At 35.7% G+C, this 27,061-nt stretch overlaps 1 protein-coding gene across 2 annotated transcripts in view; it reads left to right on the plus strand.

Annotated features, from left to right (window-relative positions):
* The window catches only part of PRTG (protogenin), a 151,837-nt gene that overhangs the window by 37,525 nt on the left and 87,251 nt on the right, over nt 1-27,061 (plus strand). Inside the window, exons 1-4 of one of the 2 annotated variants that reach the window (XM_072615943.1) lie at nt 17,815-18,290; nt 25,066-25,210; nt 26,120-26,253; nt 26,729-26,866. In XM_072615943.1, the coding sequence (XP_072472044.1) occupies nt 25,203-25,210; nt 26,120-26,253; nt 26,729-26,866 (280 nt within the window). In that variant the 5' untranslated portion in view covers nt 17,815-18,290; nt 25,066-25,202. Of the gene's footprint in view, nt 1-17,814; nt 18,291-25,065; nt 25,211-26,119; nt 26,254-26,728; nt 26,867-27,061 lie in introns of those variants that run through there. The other variant, XM_072615936.1, reaches the window with a different exon arrangement.

A 27,061-nucleotide genomic window follows, 5' to 3' on the forward strand; every position in this document is an offset into this window, starting at 1 on the left:
AAGAATTTATAGTTTTGGTGGGATGACATAAACTTTATAAACACATAACAGTCACAGGAGAGGATGTTTCATTATATGCTTTAATGTCATAGCTGCTATGTTAGGATTATATTTTTCATTTTCTCAAACCAAAATTCCAGAAAAGAAAATAATTTTAATAGGAAAATCAATTGAGATTTTGTCATTTTCCCCCCCACTTTAGGTTCTCTAGAATTGGCATAGTACCAAAGTGATGCATTTGTTGGGAAGTCCTATTCTTTCTTCAGACATTGTCTTGATCAATCTGTTTTCCTTAATGGAACAAAGTGTTACATGGAATGTTCTTCCTGCACAGTTGGGTTATTAAGCAGAACTAATTCTTGATGGAATGACAAGGCATAAGAAAAGCATCTCTAGGATTAGGCAGCAGCAGTATGAGGCGGTCACTTGGCAGACTGCTGAAGGGGAAGTAGTTCTAGCAAAGACAAAGCAACACGTTTTTCTTTTCTCCATGTATTCATAAGAACCACACAAGTTGAACAACTTTGAACTATTAATGCTGGTTTACTGTGTGTGCAATTTTTAGGTGTTTTTTTCTATACTATTTCCTGCATTCCTCCCTCCCCCTCCCTTTTTTTGATCCAACACAGAGACTCAGAAGAATTACTTGATAAAAGCATTAACATTAGTATTCTGTGGCCACACACTTGTCTGGATGATAGATTATATGAGAAGAAAATCCCAATTGGGGAGATTTTTAAAAGTGAGGAGACTAACTCTAACTCTTAAACTAAACATTTTCTGTAGGGTATGACAGTTCCATATCCAGTCTGATTTTAGAAAGCTATAGAAATAGTTAGTGAAATATTTAAATTAGAAGTTAACATTAGTTGATTTCTGAATCTGGAATTCTGGTGATAATTTTATAATGGAATTTCTTTGAACTTCTAGTAAAACAGGGTTGCATAACCTTTTATATGTCATGGACCTCTTTGGCAGTTAGGTGAAACCTATGAACCCCTTCTCAGATTGTTTTAATTGCATAAAATATATAAGATATTTAAACAGTTGTCAAAATATTTTTTTAAAACAATTGTACAGACACCCAGACATCCATCTACAGACCACTGGTTAAGAAACCCTTGAGTAAAGATTGGATTTTAGTTTCTGTGTATTTTTTAATTTCAAATTTCAGGGACTTTTCATTTTCTCAGGGGCATCATCTCCCTTGTTTTTTCAAATATTGTCTTCTAGTGTTCTTCAGAGGCAGACTTTTTATTCTCTTGCTCTATCACAGTTTCCTTTCTATTCATAGTAGTTGTTTTGCAGTGGCCTTGACTGGTTTCATATTATTGCAAGTAATTGTCCTTATCCCCTTGAAATTATTGGTAGAAAGGATTCGATCTCATAGGCTAAGATGTGGATCAAGTAGAGTTCCATCTTGGTACATGTGAGAGATTGTCTGTTATAATTTTTAATTTGTTTTATTAAAAGATGAACATTGAATGTCAATGCAAGTAACTTTGTTCAGCAGCTATTTATATTGAAATTAATACATTTCATTGAATAAGGTACAGTTTCTTTTAGTCATCTACATCTTTATCAAGTCTTTTTGTGCTACCATTCATTCTCATTCATGTTCTCTCTTATTTAGTCAATTTTAGTGTGATATTATTCTGGTTCTGGTAATTTTAATTTGCATTATTTCATATAGCTTTTTAAAGATTTATTTACCTCATACTTTTCCATTATCTATAGACCATGATTCATAGAGCCACTCCCCAGTTGTTAGTCATTTGTTTCTAACTTTTTACTATTATGAATAATGCTACTATTAATTTTTTAACAGATAGGTCTTAATTTTCTGTCTATAATCTCTCTGGAGGTCATGAAATTAGTAGGAAGATTTCTAGATCAAACAGTATGGACAGTTTTCATAAATTTCTGTTTTATAATTCCATATGCTTTCCAAAATTGTTAGGCCAGTCTACCAACAGTGAATTAAGGCACCTTAATTTCTCACATTGCTGCCAACATCATATTTTTCTATTGTTGCCAATTTGATGAACGTAAACGATCTCAGAATGTTTTTCTTTTGCATTTCTTTTTGTCTATTTTTGAACATTTTATCAGGTGGTTAATTGTATAGATTTGTGTTGATTCTCTATAGATTTTAGAAGTGCTGTGATTAATAGAAAAATGTTTATTAACAAAGATTTTTTTCTACAATCTCTATTTCTCATTCTAGTTGTACTACTTTTGAATGATCCTTGAAAAGAAATTATGATGATCATTATATAGAATAAGTTACTATAATCTCTTTTCTGTTATTTCTAGTCCAAGGGTGAAGATGATATAAAGAAATCTCAAACACACAGACTTTCTAGTTAACTCTACTAACACCAGAGATATTGTATTTGTCTTTGAAGTTTTGCTTATAGATGTTTTCAAGCTATTCTATTATTTTAGCATTGTGTCTTGAGTGTCCCTGTTACTGATGGTTTTTTGTGATGGTACTGTTTATTTTTTCATTCTTCCAACCTATTTCTTGAGTTAGTACTTTATATTAGAGCCATCCTCTGTCCACTTCTGGAGGGAATGTATAGGCTTAGCTTGTTCCTTCTTAGGTCCTGGACTCTACTACTTTCTTGGAGTATTGAGATGTCTCTGGGACAGCTCAGGCTGAGAACCTACGAACTGACTACTCCCTCCAAAGTGGTATGATCCAAGGCAAAGTTTGATCACTGCTCTACTTAGAACTCTACAAGTTCCTGACCTGTGTCTGCATCTGAGCAGCACGTCTATAGGCTTGCTTCTGGTTGGGGTTCCAGTAGCAAGACCCAGTTAATGGTAACCAGCTAGAAAGCTCTGCAGGTTCAGTGACAAAACTGTAGTTCTCCCTTTGGTCAGGGATTCCTGTCCTGATTATTTCACTGTAGGCTTCAGATGGAGGTGATGAGTGGAACTGAAACCCCCACCTCCACTCCTGGGATCAGGGCTGCATAGCTCGCTGCTTGCTTCTGAATTACTCCTTGCTCAATGCACAATCTAAAGCCCATGACTGCTCCTTACCTTGGAATGTCATTCTCTAGACACAGGTCTCCTCCTCAGACTGCACTGAATCTGTTACCTGGAAATAGATAGTGAATGGTACAACTGCCAGATGGTAACTATTCCCACGTCCTGCGTAAGGTCAGGTACCTTTGGGTTGGATCTGGTACCTTTTTTTGCCTTGTTCACAGCCTCTCCTTGTGCTGGAATGCATGGCAGTTCACGGACAGACCCTGTCCCTAGTGTACTCACAACCTTGGTTGAAAAAATGACTCACTGTGATTCTTTTTCTTTGATTCCCTGATCAGAACTTGATCTAGTCTCTGTTTTCCTAGATGTGTGTTGGAGTTGTGGGATAGAGCTTCATTTTATGTCTTCTGGGTCCTCTATCTTGTTTCTGCACCTGCTGTATTCCTTTATTCTCCTGCTGAAGATCTAACCGATGTACTAGAGACGCCTTCCTTTGCACTTTCACTGGTATCTGGAATGTAGTCGCTCCTCATATTTGTCTCTTGGGATCCCTTTTTTACATCAAGATTCAGCCCAAACATCTTTTATAAGAAGGTTTTCCTGATTCCTTTTCGACTACCTCCCCCCAGTTCTTTCCTTCCCCAAAATTCTCATCTTTGTTTTGTATATGTTTTCTATATTAATTTTACTCATTTTGTTAAATATTTACTAATTATATATTTTAACAATATTGTTACCAATTTTTAACAATATTTTTAAAATTTTGAACTCCAAATTCTTTTCCTCCTTCCTGTACTTCCTCCTTCCTTGAGAAGATAAGCAATTTGGTATTGATTGTACATGTGAAGTCATGCAAAACATATTTCCATATTCTTCATGTGAAAGGAAACAAAGTAAAACAATAAAGTTTTAAAAGTATGCTCCAATCGACATTCAGAGTTCATCAGTTCTCTCTTTGGAGGTGGATAACATTTTTCATTGTCTGTCCTTTGAAACTGTCTTGAATTATTGTCTTGATCAGAGTAGCTAAATCTTTCACTATTGATCATCCTTAACAATATCGCTGTTACTATGCACAGTGTTCTCCTGGTTCTTCTTATTTCACTTTACATGAGTTCATATAAGTTTTCCTGGACATCCTCTTGATTTCCAGTTCTTTACCAGCATGTAAACAGCTACTATAAATCTTTTTGTACAAATAGGTCCTTTCCCCTTTTCTTTCATCTCTTCAGAATGTAGTGGTGCTTTTGGTAGATCAAAGGATATCAGGCAGTTTTTATTTTTTAATTAATTAATTTTTAGTTTTCAACATTCACTTCCATAAGATTTTGAGTTTTGAAATTTCTCACTCTTCCTCCCTTTCCCCTGCCCCAAGATGGCATGCAACATGATCTGGTCTATAGACTCTACATATACATTCATATCAAACATATATTCACATTAGTCATGTTGTAAAAGAAGAACTAGAACCAATGGGAGGAACCATGAGAAAAAAGAAACAAAAAAGAGAGAGAGTACAAATAGTATGCTTTGATCTACCTTCAAACTCCATAGTTCTTTTTTCTGAATATGGACAGCATTTTCCATTATGAGTTTTTTGGAGTTGTCTTAGATCTTTGCATTGCTAAGAAGAGGTAAGTCTGTCAAATTTAGGCGTCACACAATGTTGCTGTTTCTGTGTTGTGTTCTTCTGGTTCTGCTCACTTCACTCAGCATCAGTTCATGTAAGTCTTTCTAGGTTTTTCTGAAGTCTGCCTTATTGCTTATAAAGCCCTTTGGGTGTAGTTCCAAATTGCTCTCCAGAATGATTGGACTAATTAACAACTAACAGCAGTGTGTCATTGTCCCAGTATTTCCATATCCCTGCCAGCATTTGTCATTTTCCTTTTCTGTCATATTAGCTAATCTGATAGTTGTAAGGTGGAATCTCAGAGTTGTTTTAATTTGCATTTCTCTAATCAATAGTGATTTAGAGTATTTTTATGTGACTATGGATAGCTTTGATTTCTTCTTCAGAAAACTGCCTGTTCATATTCTTTATCCTTTTTATATCCATTTATCAACTGGGGATTTGGCTCAGTTCCTTAAATATTTGAGAAATGATTCCTTTATCAGAGAAACTGGCTATAAATTCTCACACCTGGGGACTGAGCCAAGATGGCGGAGTAGAAAGACATACATACACTAGGTCTCCTCCTCCAGCCCATAAAATACCTATAAAGATAGACTCTCAACAAATTCTAGAGCAGCAGAAACCACAGAACAACAGAGTGGAGGAGATTTCCAGCCTGGGGTGACCTGAAAGGTGGACAGGAAACGTCTCTCACACCAGGATGCAGAGCAGAGCCCAGCCCAGCCTTGGCCGCCCAGCATGGCTCAGCTCTGGGAGGAGGACATGAGCAGGCCCTGGAGAGGAATCTCCAGTCACAGTAGTAGCAGTTCCTAGATCCCTCAACCCATAGGCACCAAAGTTTAGTGACAGGGTTTTTTCAGCTGGCTGAGAAGGGAGAAGGGCCTGCCCATAGCAGCAGCCACAGAGGCCACATCAGGCAGGAGGCAGCAGTTCCCACAGCAACTCCTACAGCAGGCTGCATCCATTGTTGGATCATAAAACCCCTGGGGGCACTGAGCAGCTGATTCTTACCTCAGCCCTGAGTAGAGGCCCTGCAGCAGCTGATTTTTATCTCACACTGAATGGTGGCCCTGCCCCTCAGTTTATCTGAATCTCAGCCCCCAGTGCTGGTTTGGCAGAACTGGAGGTGAGGTGGTTGTGAAGAGGAATCTCTGCTAAGATTCTGGGTACAAAAATTTCTCCCTACTCCCAGAGCAGTGTACACGCTTGATTGTGCCACCTTGGAGGAACTGAGATCTTACAGATCCCCAGAGTATACCCGACTCTTAACAAAGGACCCAAAAGTCAAGGAACTGGTTGGGAAAATGCCCAAAAAAGGGGGAAAAAAAATAAGACTATAGAAGGGTACTCTATTGGTGAACAGATATCTTCTCCCATCCTTTCAGATGAAGAAGAACAATACTTACCATCAGGGAAAGACATAAAAGTCAAGGCTTCTGTATCCCAAACATCCAAAATAAATATTCAGTAGGCTCAGGCCATGGAAGACCTCAAAAAGGATTTTGAAAATCAGGTAAGAGAGGTAGAGGAAAAATTTGGAAGAGAGATGAGAGAGATGCAAGAAAATCATGAGAAGCGGGTCAACACCTTGCTAAAGGAGACCCAAGAAAATGTTGAAGAAAATAACACCTTTAAAAGTAGGCTAACTCAATTGGCAAAAGAAGTTCAAAAAACCAATGAGGAGAAGAATGCTTTCAAAAGCAGAATTAGCCAAATGGAAAAGGAGGTTCAAAAGCTCACTGAAGAAAATAGTTCTTTAAAAATTAGAATGGAACAGATGGAGGCTAATGACTTTATGAGAAACCAAGAAATCACAAAACAAAACCAAAAGAATGACTAAAGGGAAGATAATGTGAAATATCTCATTGGAAAAGCAACTGACCTGGAAAATAGATCCAGGAGAGACCATTTAAAAATTATGGGACTACCTGAACGCCATGATCAAAAAAAGAACCTAGACATCATCTTTCATGAAATTATCAAGGAAAACTGCTCTGATAGTCTAGAACCAGAGGGCAAAATAAGTATTCAAGGAATCCACCAATCACTGCCTGAAAGAGATCCAAAAAAAGAAACTCCTGGAAACATTGTGGCCAAATTCCAGAGTTCCCAGGTCAAGGAGAAAATATTGCAAATAGCTAGAAAGAAACAAGTCAAGTATTGTGGAAAAACAATCAGGATAACACAAGATCTAGCAGCTTGTACATTAAGGGATCGAAGGGCATGGAATAGGATATTCCAGAAGTCAAAGGAACTAGGACTAAAACCAAGAATCACCTACCCAGCAAAACTGACTATAATACTTCAGGGGAAAAAATGGTCTTTCAACAAAATTGAGGACTTTCAAGCATTCTTGATGAAAAGACCAGAGCTGAAAAGAAAATTTCACCTTCAAACACAAGAATGAAGAGAAGCATGAAAAGGTAAACAGCAGAGAGAAATCATAAGGGACTTACTAAAGTTGAACTATTTACATTCCTACATGGAAAGACAATATTTGTAACTCTTGAAACTTTTTTCAGTATCTGGTGGGATTATTACACACACACACACACACACACACACACACAGCACAGGGTGAATTGAATAGGATAGGATCATATCTTTAAAAAATGAAACTAAGTGGTGAGAGAGAAATATATTGGGAAGAGAAAGGGAGAAATGGAATGGGGCAAATTATCTCTCATAAAAGAGGCAAGTGAAAGACTTTTCAGTGGAGAGAAAAAGAGGGGAGGTGAGAGAAAAAACATGAAGCTTACTCATTACATTCAACTAAAGGAAGGAATAAAATGCACACTCATTTTGGTATGAAAACCTATCTTACAATAGAAGAAAGTGGGGGAGAAGGGGATAAGCAGTATGGGGGAGATGATGGAAGGGAGGGCAGTGGGAGGAGGGAGCAATTTGAAGTCAACACTCTTGGGGAGGGACAGGATCAAAAGAGAGAATAGAAGAAATGGGGGGCAGGATAGGATGGGGGAAATACAGTTAGTATTACACAACACGACTATTATGGAAGTCATTTGCAAAACTACACAGATATGGACTATGTTGAATTGCTTGCCTTCCCAAAGGGAATGGATGGGGAGGGAGGGATGAAGAGAAGTTGGAAGTCAAAGTTTTGGAAACAACTGTTGAGTTTTGTTCTTGCATACAATTAGGAAATAAGGAGTACAGGTAATGGGGCATAGAAATTTATCTTGCCCTACAGGGCAAAAGAGAAGATGGGGATAAGGGAAGGGAGGGATGTTAGAAGGGAGGGCAGATTGGTGATAGGGATAATTAGAATGCTTGGTGTTTTGGGGTGGGGGAAGGAGAGAGATGGGGAGAAATTTTGGAACTTAAAATTTTGTAGAAATGAATGTTGAAAACTTAAAAAAAAAATTCCCATATCCCTTTCCTGTTTGCCTTCTAATTTTGGCTGCATTAGTTTTATTTGTACAAAAACTTTTAGATTTCGTGTAGCCAAAATTATCTATTTTATTTCCTATAATTCTGTCTCTGGTTTGGTTACAAACTCTTCTCCATAAATTGAACAAGTACTTTTCTGCTGATTTATGATATCATCCTTTATTAAGTTTTCTTGGTGTATGGTGTGAGATGTTGGTCTGTGCATAGTTTCTGCCAAACTGCTTTTCAGCTTTCCCAGAAATTTTTCTCAAATGTTGACTTCTTATGCCCAAAGCTTGGATCTTTGGTTTTATCAAACACTAGTTTCTATGGTCATTTACTACTGTGTATTGTATTCTTAATCTATTCTATTCATCTATCACTCTTTTAATCAGTAACAGATTGGATGATTACTGCTTTGTAACATAGTTTGAAATATGGAACTGCTAGTCCACCTTCCTTAACATTTTTAAAAAATGGATTCCCTTGATACCCTTGACCTTTTGTTCTTTCAGATGAATGTTATTACTGGTTTTTTTCCAACTCTACAAAAATAATTCTTTGGTAGTTTGATTGGTATGGTGCTAAAAATAAGTAAATTAACTTAGGTAGAATTGTCATTTTTATCAAATTGATTCAGCCTACCCATTGGCAATTAATGTTTCTCTAATTGTTTAGATCTGTTTTACAAGCTCTTTTACAAGCTGCTTTACAGCCTATTTCACAAGCTGTTTATTCCTTAATTTTTTCCCTTTGCTTTCATTTCTTTACCTAATTTTTCTTCTACCACTCTTATTTGATCTTAAAAATCATTTTTGAGATCTTCCAGGTATTCTTGTTAGGTTTCTGTGCAATTCACAATTTTCTTTGAGGATTCATTTATAACTATTTTGACTTGATTTCTTCTGAGTTTGTGTCTTGATCTTCCCTGACACCATAATAACTTTTTATGGTCAGGTTCTTTTGTTGTTCTTTGCTCCTTTTTCCATCCTATTTCTTGATTTGGAACTTGTTAATGTTGGGCTCTGTTCCTGGTGTGGAGGAGGGGAGTAGTATGGTTTCAAACTTCAGGCTGTTTCACACTGCTATTTTCAGAACTAGTTCTGGGGGTTTTGGAAGTTTTGGGTGTTTCTAAGATGGTGTGATCTGGGGAGAGGTATTGTCACTGCTTTCTTGATATGCATTTTATTCTTACCCAGGACTGGAAATTATAATATTCCTCAGGGTCGCTGATTCCTTGAGGCCTGTCTCTCAAGGCTTTCTGTGCCCTTTAACTATGACCCAGAAGTGGGTATAAGCAATGGAGTTTCCAAACATCATTTGGTCTTCCATCCAATGCTAATATAAGGGTACTCTGTAATGTCTTTCTGACCAGTTACTAGATACCCTTAACATTTCTGACTTGAGAGCCCCTGAAGCCACTGCTTCTTCTGTCACTACCACCTAGTCCCACCACTGGTGCCTTTTCCTGGAGCACCATGGGTACACCCCAAGTACTCCAGGCCAGCCTCCTCTCCCATGTCATGGATCTTTCTTTCTGATCTATGTTTTCTTGGGCTGGAAGAATGTCTTACTCTGATCTTTTGTTGGCTCTGTCACTCCAACATTCCATTTTAGATATTATTTTAAAGTTGGAGGGAAAAGAGGAGAGAGTTCAGCTGAGTACTTTCTCTCTTCTTCCATCTTTCTTCCTCCCTCATTTTCTGTATTTATCTATGTACATATTGTAAGCTTTGATAGAACATGAGCTCCTTGATATCAGGGACTTTTAAACTTTTGTCTTTGTATTCCAAACACACAGCACAGTGGCTGGTAAAATTAAGAACGTATTAATTCTTGTTGATTGATTGGCAGTAGATGTAAGATGATTTGTAAAACTCAATTTGCCATATATGTGTTAACTATACTTCTTATATTTAATTGACACCCTTGTAATACTCACGCTATCTAGTGGTAGTCTCTCATCCATTACTAATTTACCTCCTTTTCTGATAACACATTTTCTCTTTTTTCCAAGGTTTTCCTTTTTATTTTTTCCATTTAATAGTATTTTTAAAAATTTATTTATTTTTAGTTTTCAATATTCATTTCTACAAGATTTTGAGTTCCAAATTTTCTCCCCATCTCTGCCCTCCCCTCACCCCAAAACACCGTGCATTCTGATTACTCCTTCCACCAATGTGCCCTCCCTTCTATCACAGCCCTCCCTTCCCTTATCCCCTTCTCCTTTCTTTTCTTGTAGGCCAAGATAGATTTCTGTACCCCATTACCTGTATTTCTTATTTCCTAGTTGCATGCAAAAACAATTCTCAACATTCATTCCTTAAACTTTAAGTTCCAACTTCTCTCCCTTCCTCTCTCCCCACCTATTCCCACTGAGAAGGCAAGCACTTCAGCATAGGCTATATATGTGTAGTTTTGCTAAAGATTTCCATAATAGTTATGTTGTGAAAGATTAACTATATTTCTCTCCATCTTATCCTCCTCCTATTTATTTTATTTTCTCTTTAGACCTTATTCCTCCCTAAAGTGTTTACTTCTAATTACTCCCTCCTCCCATTTGCCCTTCTTTCTGTCATCCCCTCACTACACTTACCCCTTCTCTCCTTACTTTCTTGTAGTGTAAGATATATTTTCATGCCAAATTGAGTGTGCATGTTATTCCTTCCTTAAGCTAAATGTGATGAGAGTAAGCTTTACTTTTTGCCTCTTACTTCCCCCTTTTCCCCTTCCATTGAAAAAGCTTTTTCTTGCCTCTTTTATGAGAGATAATTTGCCTCATTTCATTTCTCCCTTTCTCCTCCCATATATTCCTCTCTTTATTTTTTTAGATATCATTCCTTCCTTTTGAACTCACTCTATGCCATCTGTCTGTCTGTCTGTCTGTCTGTCTATCTATCTATCTATCTATCTATCTATCTATCTATCTATCTATCTCTGTATGCGTATAATCCCTCCAACTCCGCAAATACTGAGAAAAGTCTCAAGAGTTTTAAATATTATCTTTCCATGTAGAAATGTAAAAAGTTCAACTTTGGCAAGTCCCTTATGATTTTTCTTTCCTGTTTACCTTTTCATGCTTCTCTTCATTCTTAGTTTGAAAGTCAGATTTTCTCTTCCATTCTGGTCTTTTCATCAAGAATGCTTGAAAGTCCTCTATTTCATTGAATTACCACTTTTTCTTCTGAAGTATTGTACTCAGTTTTGCTGGGTAGATGATTCTTGGTTTCAGTCCTAGTTCCTTTGACTTCTAGAATATCATATTCCAAGCCCTTTGATCCTTTAATGTAGAAGCTGCCAGATCCTGTGTTATCCTAATTTTATTTCCACAGTACTCAAATTGTTTCTTTCTGGGTGCTTGCAATATTTTCTCCTTGACCTGGGAACTCTGGAATTTGGTTACAATGTTCTTAGGAGTTTTTCTTTTTGGATCTCTTTCAGGAGGTGATTGGTGGATTCCTTCAATATTTATTTTACTCTCTGGTTCTAGATTATCAGGGCAGTTTTCCTTGATAATTTCATGGAAGATGATGTCTAGGCTCTTTTTTTGATCATGGCTTTCAGGTAGTCTCATAATTTTTAATTTGTCTCTCCTAGATCTATTTTCCAGGTCAGTTGTTATTCCAATGAGATATTTCACATTGTCTTCTGTTTTGCCATTCTTTTGGTTTTAGTTTTGTAATTTCTTGGTTTCTCATAAAGTCATTAGTTTCCATCTGCTCCATTCTAATTTTGAAAGAACTATTTTCTTCAGTGAGCTTTTGAACATCCTTTTCCATTTGGCTAATTCTGCTTTTTAAAGCCTTCTTCTCCTCATTGGCTTTTTGGACCTCTTTTGCCAATTGAGTTAGAGGAGGGTATTCTCTGGGGACCTGTAAGTTCTCAGTTCCTCCTAGGTCACACAATCAAGGGAAGAGAGGCTTACTCCTCTCCTGGCTTGTGCTCTGGTCTGGGAGCAACCACAAACTTTTCTGCCCAGGATCTTCTCCAAAACCTTCACCAGCTCCTCCAGCCAGTAGTCCTTCTCACTCCAGGGATACCACTCAGGGTTGAGATCCAGATCAATGGCTCAATTCCCCCCGGGTCTTTAGACTTAGGGGTCCAAAGATGGATACTGCCGCCACCTAGGACCAGGGCTAGGGGAGGATCCTGCTCCTTTCTCACCTATGAGAAAGAACTTTCTCACTGATCTTTGAAGCTGTCCTTGGGATTTGTGGATTGAAGCACCCTGAAGCCTGCTCTGGTTTTGTCTGTGCTGCGCCACACGGCCAAAGCTGGACTGTGCTGCGCTCCACTTTGAAACCAGCGCAACAGACCTTTCCTGTCAGCCTTCCAGGCTGCCTTGGGCTGGAAATCTCTTTCACTCTGTCGTTTTCTGGCTTCTGCTGCTCTAGAATTTGTTTAGAGTCATTTTTTACTCTGGGGGGATAACTTCTACAGGTCTGTCCTTCCATTCTACCATCTTGGTTCCCTCTTCCCCACTTAATAGTATTTTATTTTTTCCAGTTACATACAAAAATACTTTTCAACATGCATTTCTATAAGATCTTGAGTTCCAAATTTTTCTCCCCCTCTCTTTTTCCTCCCCCTTCATCAAGACAGTAAGCATCTTATTCTTGTACTCACATTAAATATATTTCCATATTGTTGTTCTTTGTCCTTCATTCTTGAAGAGGATAGTGACATCAGGGAGGTGATACCATTACATGCAAGTGAATTGGATTTAAATGAGGAAGGGCTGTGCAAAATCACTAGCCTCACTTTTTCTGTTAGTCATGTTACGAAAGAAGAATCAGAACAAAAGAGAAAAACCACAAGAAAGAAAAAAAAAAGTAAAAATAGTATGCTTTGACCTGCATTCAGACTCTATAGATTTTTCTCTCAATGTGGATAGCATTTTCCATCATGAGTCTTTTGAAATTGCCTTAGACCATTGTATTGCTGAGAAAAGGTAAGTCTGTCATAGTTGCTCATCAGGCAATGGTTTTTTTTTATTTTTATTTTCAGTGTTCTACAATCACTACCATATAACTTAGATTATTTTTCCTTCCTTCTTATACTGTAGTAGTATCCCATTACATTCATATACCACAACTTGTTCAACCAGTCCCCAATTGATGGGTGTCCCCTCAATTTCCAATTTTTTGCTACCACAAAAATAGCTGCTATAAATATTTTTGTATATTTGCATCCTTTTTAATGATCTCTTTGGCATATAAAAGTAATAGTATTGCTGAATCAAAGCATATGCACAGTTTTAGTAGTATTCTGAATAGTAATGGTGATAATAGGCATCCTGCCTCATCCCTGATCTTCTTGTAATTGTCACCATTACAGATTATGCTGACTGTTGATTTGGGATAGATAACTACTTGTCATATTAAGGAAAGATCTGTTTATTCCTATGCTTTTTGGTGTGTGGTTTTTTTTAAAATAAGAATGAGTATTATATCTTGTCAGAAGCCTTTCTTGTACCTATTGATATAATCGTATTATTTTGTTCTTTTTAATGTTCTTTATTTTCTATATAGGTTTCCTAGTATTAACCTATTCCTCTGTTTCTGATACAAATCTTATCTGAATGTAGTGAATAATTTTTGTAATAGGTTACTATAGTCACCTTGTTATAATTCTGTTTAAAGTATTTGCAACAATATTTACTGGAGATATTGGTCTATATTTTTCTTTCTTGTTTTAACTATTTCTATTTTGGGTATCATGACCATTTTAGTTCATAAAGCAAATTAGATAGGACCTTTTGTTTTCCTATTTTTTTTCAGTTTATGTAGCATTGTGTTTAAAAGTTCTTTAATATTTTAGAGAATTCATCTGAAAATCCATCTAATCCTGTAGATTTTTCCTTTGGGAGTTCATTTATGGCTTATTAAATTTCTGTTTCTTAGATTGAGTTGTCTTCTGTTTCTTGCCTTGTTAATCTCAACAATTTATATTTTTGTAAATATTGGCATATAATTATGTGAAATAGTTCCTAATAATTTCTTTTCTTCTTCATTGGTTATAAATCTTTTTCATTTTTGAAACTGATAGTTTAGTTTTCTCTTTAAAAATCATGTTGCTTAATGAGTCATCTATTTTATTTTTTTCTTCAAAAAAGCTTCTAGTTTTATTTATTAATTCAATTTTTGTTGCTTTCAATTTTATTAATCTCTTCTTTGATTTTTGGGATTTCCATTTTAGTGTTCAATCAGAAGTTTTAAATTTGTTGATTTTCCAAGGTTGTTTGTGAGTTTTTTTAAGATGCATAACTAATTTTTGTCCTTTTTCTCTCTTTAATTAATTGAAAATGTTTAGAGATATAAATTTTTCCCTAAGAACTTTTTTGTATGCATCCCACAGATTTTAGCATGTTTTCACATTGTTGTCATTCTAGGTGAAATTCTTGATTGTTTCTATGATTTGTTCTTTGACCTATGGGCCCTCTGTCTAATTAGAATTCCTCTATGCCCTCTAATGATAGAGTTCTGAGGAGATAGTTTGTATGAGCTCCCCATATTAAGATGTAAATATTTTATCCATAGGTTGAAACCTTTTGTTTATTTGCTCATGTTTACCTTTAAATGCTTCTCTTGATTCCTGTCTCTGTATTTCAAATTTTCTGCGTAGCTTTGGTCTTTTTATCAGGAATATTGGGAAGTCTTCTATTTCATTAAAACTTCAGGATTTTGCCCTATAGGATTTTGTTCAGTTTTTCTGGGTGAATTATTCTTGGTTGTAAGCCATTTCCTTTGCCTTCTGGAATATTCCATTCCAACCTCTCAAATTCTTTATAGTGATATTTGGTATAATTGTGTGTGCTTCTGACTGTGGATCTTCAATATTTGAATTCTTCCTTTCTGGCTGCTTATAATAGTTTTTATTTGACCCAGAAGGTCTGGATTTGGACTCTAAAATTCTTGGGAGTTTTCATTAGGGTTTCTTTCAGGAAATGATTTGTGACTTTTGTTTTTTCACTTTAACCTATGGTTCCAGGAGTTCTAGAAATTTTCTTTTATGATTTCTTGAAATACGATGTTGAGGCTCTCTTTGGGCATGACTTTCAAATAGTCAGGTGATATTTACATAGTTATCTTAGAGTTATTTTCTAGGTCAATTGTTTTTGCTATAAGACACCTTGCTTGTTCTGTTTGTTTTTATTTGTTTTTGACTTTGTTTTAATATTTCTTAATGTCTCATGGAATTATAAGCTTTTTGATGAGTTATAATTTTCAAGAAGTTTGTTCTGACTGGTTAGAAAATGTTCTCATTTCTGTGTAGTTGTGCATATATACTTCTCAGTTAATATATTTAGCTGGACTTCATGTAAAAAATTGAACAGAATTCATCCACTCTTTAATGGTTGATGTGAAAGTATTTGAAAATGTTTATTTCATTAAAATTACTCCTTTAGGTTAGTCATTGGTTCCCTTCTTTGCCTTTGGTTTCTAATTATTTCAAATTCTTAATATTTCATTTTGGAAAAATGAATATATGATAACATTTTCAAGTTGTATTACAGTCAAATAAGGTAACCTATATATTGCATTATTAAATTGAGAGGTCAGTTCATACTGAACAGGTATCTTTTGAGCATGTACTATGTGTTCAGAATCCTCTTATAAATTTTACACCACTAGCATTGTTAATATATTTTGGATAGCTGTTTTGAGAGATTGTTATTAAAGGAACATTTTGGTTGTTCTTGTGCATCTTGTATAATCTTGTACTTCAAGATGTATAAAGCTCTTTGAAAAATGATGCTGTGTATTAGATAGTGTAAATATTGCGGGACACAGGCTATTAACTGGTCTCTTTTAGGTCTTCAGTTAGATATAATTCTAGTTCCTGATCCTTTCTAATAACATATAAGCATTTTCTACAATTTGGACTGCTTTTTAGAATATAATTAAAATTTCACCATACTTCGTTACAGTGTCGCAACTTGCTCAATTTTTGCTTCCTGATACTTTAATTAAACAATGAAATGAATATTTCTCAGAAGCATGTAATATTTTCTTATGTATATAACCAGATATCAGAATTCATAGTATGAAAGTGAATTGAGTCTGACAGGTTGAGGAAATTACAATTAGACTTAAGCTATTTTGGTTATCAAACCCTGAAGTTAACTGTGTTGATTGAATGACTGATACAAAAATGAATTTTATTGTAATGCTTATTATTGATTTATCATGTTATTGACATTTGGCATCTTTACAGAAGTTTCTTTTTCAGGAAGAACTAAATGTTTTAATTTTTCCAAAAATTTCTGGAGGGTGATTTAAAACTTTAAGTTACTGATGCCTTGAGAGTTGGGAACCGGAAGGCTGTCTGCTGGCAAACTCCACTTCGTACCTTGTTCTTTGCCATTCTGGGAATGGCTTGGACTAGGTGAAATGGAGGTCTACTTGGTAGAACCTGAGCACTTTATTTAAACTGTGGTTACTATCCTTTATTTTAAGTATGCCATCAGCATGATAGTATGATTTACTAGCTACATTCTCTTTGGTAATATATATGTCAGGCTTTTTTTTAAAGTAATGCTTTTTCTCATGTTTTCATTGCATGTAAGAATGTTACTTTAAGTGATTTGAATAATATTGAACAGATCTCCATTCTTGAGCTCTTTTATCAGCATGTAATAACCTGTAGTGATCATTACCTATTATGTAGTGACTGAAATATATGTGTAGATTATAATCTATTATATAGTGACTATAATCTATAGTGATTATTGACAACATAGATTTTACATTTAAAAGACAAAAATTATTCTCTAAATATTTTATTTAAACTTTTAAAAATTTGATATATTAAATTATTCATATTAAATACTCATCTCTCACTGGGTTGTGAGGAAGCATTTTACAAACCTTAAACTTCCATATAACTATTGTTATGTAAATATGAGCTTTTACACAATATTTAAAATAAAATAGTAATGAACTACTAAATGCAAAGATTTAATAATCTTAATATTATTAGTCAACTTGTGTTTGTTATAAATTCTTGACCCAAATTGATTAAGTAGACAAGTGGAAAAGAGGAAGTCTTAAATAAAAAAGGCACTTATGTTTATTGCATTTGCAAGGTTGTTTTTGCCAACAGTGAATGTTTCTAGATACTTTGTTTCTTACCCACTTTATGGAGCTCTGGCCTCTTAATAGCACTACTTTAATGACTTCTTCTTGAGTTCTTGGTTTATATTAGCACTGGCCATGGGGAGAAAGAAGCAAGTTACAAAGAGGTCAGGTTTCACAAGACAGCAATACTTGTAAAGTCACACTTTACTAGAAGAAATAAAATCAGCATTGTGAGAGAAAGAAATTTGCATGAAGACGGAAGTATTGCTGATTTACGTGAAAACATATTTGATAATGACAGACATTGGTTTATAAATTAGTTTTGAAGTGAGAAATAAAATTTGTCGTTATAAAGATGATTGTTATTAGCAAAGGGAAATGTCCCATGTGAATTAAACCAGTAATAAAAGAAATAGATGCCACAAAAAGGTTAAAGATTATTTTATTGAATGAAAGAATTCACTTCATAATTACATACTTTTTTATATGCTTTGGATTTTTAAAAACTAATTTGGATTTTTAAAAACTAATATGAATTTGTTTTCTATACTAAAAAAACCTGAGTTTAATTACTGGGTAATTATATATTTTCTGAAGTTGATTTTCTCCCTCCTAAATGGATTTGTCATTGGGCTATTTGCATTTTATCTTCATTAAAGACTGACAATCATAAATTTTAATTTCTTTAATTAGTTTGTTTAATTTACTTAATAGATAATTTAATTTAGAAGTCATCATTGAGTAATAAACTGATTTATATAATGCATGTATCTACCATATAAACTTGGGTTCAACAGAATGTGGACACTAAGGCAAAAGGAGAGATTATGACATTGTGTTGTTTTTCTAAGAACGGACCATTTGTCTAGAAGACTTTTGAAAGCAAGATATACATATATGTATGCCCTGATGATCAGTGACTGAGATTACATGACTAATTTTTTCATTATTCACAAGAGAACTTTGCCTTAATCTTGCTTGCTTAATTAGTCCATATCTTAGTTTTCTAGTATTTTTTACCAAAATCAGAGAGATGTAAGAATAAGTTAGGTAGCAAAGATTTTGAAGCTGTAAAGAAGGAAAAAAAACTTTTCTTTATCATTTGTGCTTTAGGGGTTGTATACACAAGGATATCTTTACTTAAAGCTATGATGAAGACTGAGATGAAACCTACCTCCTTTCTTTCAGTAAGTGCCGTTAGGCATGGTCAGTGTGTTGGCTTGTTTTGTTTAAAGGAAAGAGGATTCTATTAGGGGGAGGATGATATTGGGAAATTGCAGCAATTTTTAAGAGCATCAGTAAGCCTTTGAAAAGAAACCTATGTTAAGTAGGATGAAGTATTTTTAGTCTTTGTAGTTTGGGGTCAGAATTACTTTGAAATGAAATCACACTGAACAATGTCACCCAGGTAAAATACCATAAGAGTATAGGAACTTCCATGCTGATCCCATCCATATCTATCTACCCACTTCATTATTTGATAAAAATGGCATTAAAACATGAATTGTCTCCATGGCATCAGTTTCCTGAAGTGTCTTACCTATTTCAAATGACATTTTAAAGTGAGACTCTCCTTAACATCTTCCATGATTGAGAGAGAGAAAGAGAGTGTGTTCTCAAAACTGAAACAAAACATACCTTGGATGCTTCTATTTTACTTTGGCTTTGACTGTGCATTTCAAATCATATTTATATTTGAAAGCTACCCTGCTGAATCCTAATTAGGCAGTCATTCAGTCAACAAACATGTGTCTACTGTGTGCTAGGACACTGTGCTAAGTAAGCATTGGGGATAAAAAGAAAGGGAAAAACATAGTCCCTGCCCTTGATATAATTAGACAATTTTTTATGGTTGCCTTGAAATCCCTTGTCAGCTACATCTTTAATTTCTTTTTTTGTTCTGCCTAGTCTCTAGTTTGCACTTAACCTGCCACAGTGTACACTGGTATGTAATCCTTTTTACAGATAATGGTAATTCACAGAGCAAACAAAGACATAGCAATTTGTAAAAGAGCATTCCTGTCTTATCCCTATCAGAGCTTGTCTGAAACATATACCAGGAGATTGTCTTTTGCTTTGAATCTCACCTTCAAGTGGGCCCTTTTAGCACCCTAAGGATCTTATATTTTAATTTATTCATGATTTTTCTCACTGTGGGCATGTTACCCCTGACTCTAGTGCTGATCCCAGCCAATACATACCTTCTTATTCTGTGTGATTCTTGTACAAATTCTCCCATAAACCCTCCAAAGAGGACTCGCTCAATGCACTATTGACTTCTAGGTCTTTTAATATTATATGGATATATAGGCTGGTGCCATAGTAGATAGAGTGCTGGACCTGGAGTTAGGGATATCTGCCTAGACACTAGCTTTGTGACCCTGGGCAAGTCACTTACTCTGTTTGCCTCAGTTTCCTCATCTGTAAAATGAGCTGGAGAAAGAAATGGCATACCACTCTAGTATATTCTTCAGGAAAACACCAAATAGTGCCATGGAGAGTAGGACATAACTGAACTTGTATATATTACAATTTGTAATAGCTTGTATCATAGAGTAGCCTAGGATTGTTCAGATTTATGCACAATTTTCCCAATGTGCCTAGTATGTTCTCTTCCCCTTATTTTGGAGTAGTTTATCATTCCTCTGCAGTGCCTGTTCATGATATGTATATTGATGAACTAATTCAATGAATACACGATTCCATTTGTTATGTGTCATTTGTGTAATCTGTGTCATTTGGGTCTCAGCTCCTGCGTTGATGGACCTAGGTATCTTTTGGAGGGGGAGGGGAATATTAAAGAAAAAAAAACATTCCTTCTCTTTCCAGAGGTAGTCAAGAAACTCTCCCTTTGATGAGACCTCTCTTTCCTTTCTTAAAAAACTGCAGTTTATTTTATTCATACTACCAGCAAAGGGTTCTGTCTGGGTTGTTTCTCAAAGGGAATTCATCTCTCTAGTATCAACAAAACCAAAGCCTGCAGATTTGTCCCTCCTTGTCATGATTCTTTGTCTCCTCACGTTTTATGAATTCCTCACAGTTCTGTTGCACTGTCTGATATTTGCAATGACAAGGACCTAAGGTTTGTTTTTCTCTGTTATGGTTCTGTGCTTTGTAATTCCTTGGTTCATGTGGTTTCCTGCTAGGCAGATTTCACTATCACTTGTAGCCCGAGGGTGTCATGGTATGGCTAGAAGGGAGGCAGAAGAGACATCTCTAACCTCTTTTCCACCCCTCCCCTTCTCCAAGGCAGACAGCAGAAGGTTAAAGTCAGAAGCTTGGCTACCCTGCCTTCCTCAGGTAGAGGCTACAGAGCTGGAATTATTTCTGTCTGCTCACTTAAATACTAGTCTAGAAGATATAGTTTTCAGGTTAAAGCTAAATTTTTGATCACTGTTATTAGTAGGGAAAGCAGGACCCTAGGTTCACACCCAAGGCTTGACTGTCTTATCATCAAATACTAGTTCTACAATGGACACACATGGTGAGTAGCACACACACATTTGTCTAAAACAGAAATCAGAGAAAATATACATCAAACAACATATACCAGACAATATAGAGTGAAGGCGCTCTCCCACTGGGAGTGAGGTAACTCAGATAAATCAAGAAATAGAATCTCCTATCTTGGAAAAATTCCCCAAAGTCTCTAGTGTAATCAGGTTGGAGGTAGGGATATTGTGGAGACTCCCAACTCCTCTCAACGTCACCTTTGCCTCAGAGTCTTATTTTCCCTTCAGCAACCTGTAGTGAGGGTTGGCGTCATCCATCTTCTCTCCTGAAACTGGAAGCCAGAAGCAACCAAGGTGACTGAAGAGACTGTAAGAGACTAGAAGAGTTGCTCCAGACATTATCTGTGTCTTAATGTTGTGATAATGATGTTATGATAATGAGATTGGAGAGAGTACAGAAACTTAAAGAAACTGAAGCTCTCTTCCTTTGTACTGTGACCACAACCCCACCCCAGCCCTTGCTTAGGCACAGGTTATTGATCCCCACCAATGAGGAGGGTGACTCATACCAGGGGGCTTTGAGACTTGTGTTACGTTAGAAAGGTAAAGGTTGTTGGGTTCTGTCATTCTTTGTGTATCTGCTTTAGGGTCGAGTATTATTTTGCAGTTGTTAGAGTTATTATTTTTTCATTCTTTTGAGGGAAATCTCTATATCTGGGATGATTTGTATATTAGTCAGTTTTTTAAAAATTTACTCAATTCCCCAACAAACTGAGACTTTGTATCAGAGCCTTACTAGACCTCTTTCTAAACTTTTGGATGAGATGGTTGAATGTTTTGTTTAAAATTGGGTTCCTGTACTGATCTCCATCGCAGAAGGTTAGGCTGCCCTCAATCTCTGGAAGTGCAGAACACTATCACTGCCCCCTGTGACATCCCCATACTACATATGCTAAGCTGGTTGCTACTGTTACCCTTGACTTCCAAGGTCTCCACTGTGGGGTTTCCTGACTACTCTAAGGCTTCCCAAATTTTTTTGTGGCTTTGGGGTGTGGGATGCTCGGTTCTTGCTGCCCGAGGACAGAACCTTCAATACTACATTTGTCTAGCTGGGTTAGTGGATATTTGCCTTCACTGGTACTGGCTTTGCTTTATGTTCCTCTTTACAATTGCCTACAACTTTTTTATGACTTTTTTGCAAAGTTCTCTTGTGGAAGAAGTTATTTACGGTAGTTTCTCAGTGGATTTTTTAACTCATTATTTGGCTGATGTGAATTTTATGTTTTTGCCCAAAGTCCTATCAAAGACTTTCTCTGTATTTTAATGTTATGGTAATGATTGTATGCTCTATTTTTTCTCTTGTTGATATGATTTATTATTTGGATTAGTTTCCTGTTATTGAATGACTCTCATCTTCCATTTATAAATTCTCTTTGATTATGAGAGACAATTTAAGTAATACTACTTTACATGTAGAAGTATTTTAAGGTTTTGAAAGTATCTCATTTAACCCTCACAACAATTCCAAGGTAGATTCTGTTATCTTCAGTCCCCCAAAAATGGGGAAATGGAAACTGAGAGAATTTAACCAACTCATCCAAGGTCACACAACCAAGTAAGTGGCTGAGGCAGGATTTGAACTCAGTTCCTGACTGCAAGTCTAGTATTCTATCCACTATACCATGCAGCCTCTTAAAGCTGTTGTTCTGCACTTATGATTTAGTGCCTCTACTTTGCCAGTGTGATTGACCAACTGCTGAGTTCATTATTTTACATCATCAATAATGATGAGGCAGCATGGCAGGATAGTATATGCTGCGCTGGCTTGAAGTCCAAGAAAACCTGGACTTAAATCAATATTAGGATAGTTATTTGCCCTGTGACTCTGAGCAAGCCACTCTTTGCCTCCTGGAAACTCCTTAGAATTTACTATGCCTTGGGTTTCATTTAGGTAGGGAAAGTTCTCTGCAGGCAACAAGCATTTATTAAGTGCTTACTACTCTCCAGGTACCTGCTAAGCCCTGGGAATTGAATACAAGCACAAAACAAAAGACAATTCCTGTCCATCTGGAACTTATATTTGAATAGGGGGAAATAATGCATAAAAAGGAGCTGAAAGGAGAGGAGGGGAAAGATGCCCATGCTGGGGCTTGGTGGCCCATTCTGTAGAATCAGAAGCATAGCTGGGAGGGGAATGAGAACATGGCCAGCCTAGGCTCATCCCGAAAAAGAACACCCCAAGAAGGAATGCATCAGTTGGAGGGGGCTGAACTGGAATGGAAATTCCAGGGTGAGAAGGCAGCTGAGTCAAGATGGTGAAGTCCAGAAAGTCACAAGCACAGCTAAGAGGTAAATGCTAAATGAGAAACTATTGATTCCAATACTCATGAATGAGACTTCTCTTACCTTTGTCTTTCTTTAGTTTCAAAACTATCTTCACCTTCTAGAAGGGGTTAGGTGGCCTACCGGTAGTTCTCTGTTTTAAGACAGTCTAAATGGTATAGGAGTTGATTGTTGACAGTTTGGTAGAATTCTGCTGTGAGCTGGCCTGGGCTCGGTGCCTCTTTACAAGGCAGTTTATTAATAGTTTATCTGACTTAACCTTCTTGATAGATTAATTCATTAGACTCTCTTAAGGTTATATACTTCTTTTGGGGTTAGCGCTGGTATTTTATACTTGAGTAGGTTATCATCTGTGTCTTACTGATTCTCAGATTTCTTAGTATGAAACGGGTTGTAGTTGTTGGTGTTTCATGAGCTTTGCTAATTATTTTGCTTGATTATTATTTTCTTCCCTTTTTCCTAGCTGTTTCTTTTCTTTAGTGTTTATTTTTGTTGTTTTTCATGAGATCTCTGAGGAGCCAGCCTCTGTTGCTCTTATGCCATTTTAAATTGGTCTCATTGTCCTTGTGGAACTAATTATGTCCTGTCATACTGTATATATATGATATGATATGATACATTTTTTCAAACTAGTTAACAATGTTAGGTGAAATATACTTGTTCACTCAACCTATATTTATTGATCACCTACTATGTATATATTATATGCATATTGTACAAATAAAGTGATTGCTTTATGAGAACTAATGGGCAAAATAATAACTGACATAAATATATATTTACATAAAATATTTTGTACACTATGATTTACAAAATACTCTATATCTGTCATCTTTGGATCTTCCCAGGAGCCCCACTGGAGTAGATAAAACAATAATTGTTATCCCTGTTTTACAGGTGAGAAAACTGCCTCCTGAGAATCTAAAATTACTTAGTTGTTATTCAGTGTTCCCAAATTTCTAAATATTTGTTAACTCCTATTATGTGTGGGGTTGTGATATATCAGAGATTCTTAAGCTTTTTTGTGCTAGGGAAAGGAGGGAGGAAAGAAGGAAAGAAAGGAAGATGAAAGAAGGGAAGGAAGAAAGAAAAGGAAGGAAGAAAGGAAAGAAGGGAAGACTCAGTTGATATGTTAGTTGTTTTTCTGAAATGCTTTTTTCTCTTCTGTCATTTATTATAAGCAGTGGCTTTCTAGTTAGGAGAAGGAGAAACATACATACATATGTGTGTGTGTGTGTGTGTGTATTTGGAAATGAAGGTACCGTAAAATCAAAAGATAACAATTCTTTTATATTTAAAGAAAATAACAAATCCACCAAAATAGGAAAATAATGTAAGAGTTTCTAGTCTTGATCTAAAGAAAGTATAAACTTTCAGTCTTGGCAAGTAAGGTCCTCCATAGTTTGATTCAACGTGCTTTTCCAGCTTCTCATAGCTTTCCAGTATCATTAGTGCTTAGCACAGAACCTTGCAAGGCAGTTGTTTAATAAAGTGAATTGTTCAATCTCATTTTTACTCTCCTTTACCTGCTACTTTTTATTCCATCCCAACTGAATTCCTTTCCTCATTCTCTTTCTTATTTTTCCCATCTTGGTGGCTCTGCTCATGAAAATGTCCGTGCCTGCAGTGGACTCCCTCCCCAATTTCCCTCTATTGAAGGCTTTCTTAAAAGCCTGACTCAGATGGTTCTTTGTCCATGATGCGTCCCCTAAACTTTTTCCTCGCAGGTGAAAGCGATCTACTGATTTCTAGTCTAGATTTTTAATAGCTTTCTTATTGGTCTCTCTGTATCAATTCTATCCCCTTTCTGTATTATTCAAGTTTTCTTACTTTTGAATGTAAATCTCACTTTTCTGAAAATGAAGCTAAATTCTCCATACATTATTGAATTTTCTCCTTCCCAGTAATATATATTTGAATGTATGAATGTATATATTCTACCCTTTCTTATTTTAGAACATTTCCTGTCCCACAAATCTTTTATGTCTTTAAGTTCCAAGGAAATGATAGTTCAGATTGCAATAAGGTTTGGCAGAATTACCCTTTAAATTATCTTTATGCTTTTGCTTATTTTGGCAAGAGTACAAATTTGACATTTCAGTCTTTATTACCTGTTGTTTATTATTTTTTATTTAACATTTTTACCTTTTCAAACTTTGTGTTTTAGCCATCTCCACATTTGAAATTCAGCCAGATTCAATTGAGGTCCAAGAAGGTGGGGTCGCAAGGCTTGCCTGTAAGATTACTTCACACCCCCCTGCTATTATAACTTGGGAATTAAATCGAACAAGTTTACCATTGATTATGGACAGGTAAATAGACTTTTTTCTTTGTCAGTGGGACTGTATTCATTAAAAAAAAGACATTTAAAAAAAGTTACTAGAAGATTATTCAAGTATATATTTATTTATTGAGCAATTAGAATGAACCTCATGCTTTAGCATAGTAGTTAGAATCCTCTGTGCTATATGTGTTAAAAGTGACAATTGGGATTATTGAAACTAATCTCTAGTTATGTGCTTGAGGGTGAGGTGGCAGAATTTTTCTCCTCAAGGACATCTTTTCCTCCTGTCTATTCCCATGCTTGTATAAGTAGACGAGTCCAGGTTTCCAGAAAGTATTCCCATCACATCTGTGGTTATAAGCTTGCTAGATTCTATGGGCCTATATTTCATACCAACTCACCTTTCCTGTATGGTAGGAGGGGCAGGGCCTCTTAGCATGTGTCTTGTCAAACACATGCCAAGCACACTTTAATTAATGGGACATGACTAGGTCAAAAACATTTTTCTGGAGTGGGAACAGGGTTGCTCAAGGAAACTCTTCTTTATTTGAGACCTTCTGAGTGGATATTAGTAGCTGGAAGGCTAAAATTAGTTTATTCAGATAATGTATGAGCCAACAGTTAGCTGCAGTCTTGAAAGCTGAGCTTCACTTTGTGAAACTCTATGGTTAATTTTCAATTTTCATTTACACATTCTTGGAAAATACAGTACAAAACTTTTCACAGCTGCATATTATAAAATCCCTTTTCCTGTTTAGAGAATAATATTGGCTCAAAGTAAAACTATGGAATCAACTGGGTTTTGAAGGCATCAAATGTATTTTATACATTTCTTTGAAAAGAGGTAAAAGTAACATATTCCTCCTTAGAAAGTTTATCTAAAAGGAGAAGGAAAAGCTAGTACAAATGATTCCATTATCTTTTTCTTTTATGATAGGATAACAGCTCTCCCATCAGGAGTGCTGCAGATCTACGGTGTTGCCCAAACAGATGCTGGGAATTATCGTTGCGTTGCTACTACTATGGCCAATAGACGTAAAAGCATAGAGGCTACTGTAACTGTCATCCCAGGTAACAAGATGAATAATCCTCTTTGGGGATTTTTTTTAGCTTTTGTCTTTCAAGAGATATTTCCAGCTAAGTGTAAACCATTGTGATCTCTTTGCAGTAATGTATCAGTTTTGAATTTTAAAATGGCAGCCCCAATTATCATTCAGATCATCTTGTTATAGTATTATTATGGTATATCTTATTATAGTGTAATATACTATTGTGTATAATAGTATAATAGTATGTAATAGTATAACCTGTCTACAAAAGCATCTTTAATAAAAATTAATTATGTGCTTATAGGTTCTTAACATATTGTTTTGGTTTGCATTTTGCTTTATAGGTTCTCAAATGAAGTAGCAATATTGAATTAAAGTATAATCAGAATTGTATGATGAATTTTCAAGTAGACATGTTTTTAAAATTTTTGCTATATTATATTGCATTTCATGGGTTATTTAATTTTAATTGAATCCATTTACTTTTATTTTCAAAGCCAAAGAGTCCAAGTCCTTCCACAAACCAATTATTATAGCAGGTCCACAGAACATAACAACTTCTCTGCATCAGACTGTTGTTTTGGAATGTATGGCTACTGGAAATCCTAAGCCAATCATTTCTTGGAGCCGTCTTGGTAGGTTTGCCCAAAATCATTTTTGTGCATTCGGTTAAAACTTCTCCTGTAGGATTTTTCTTTGTAAAGTTTTATATTTGTTTTGAAAACATAGAGAAGATATGCCATATGCAATTCTGCTTTATACCATTTTAGTGCTTACTCTGTAGTATAATATTAGAACAGATCTTAAATCCTTGTAACTGGATCATTTTT

The sequence above is a fragment of the Notamacropus eugenii genome, chromosome 1 (assembly GCF_028372415.1).
Source record: "Notamacropus eugenii isolate mMacEug1 chromosome 1, mMacEug1.pri_v2, whole genome shotgun sequence".
Taxonomy (NCBI): domain Eukaryota; kingdom Metazoa; phylum Chordata; class Mammalia; order Diprotodontia; family Macropodidae; genus Notamacropus; species Notamacropus eugenii.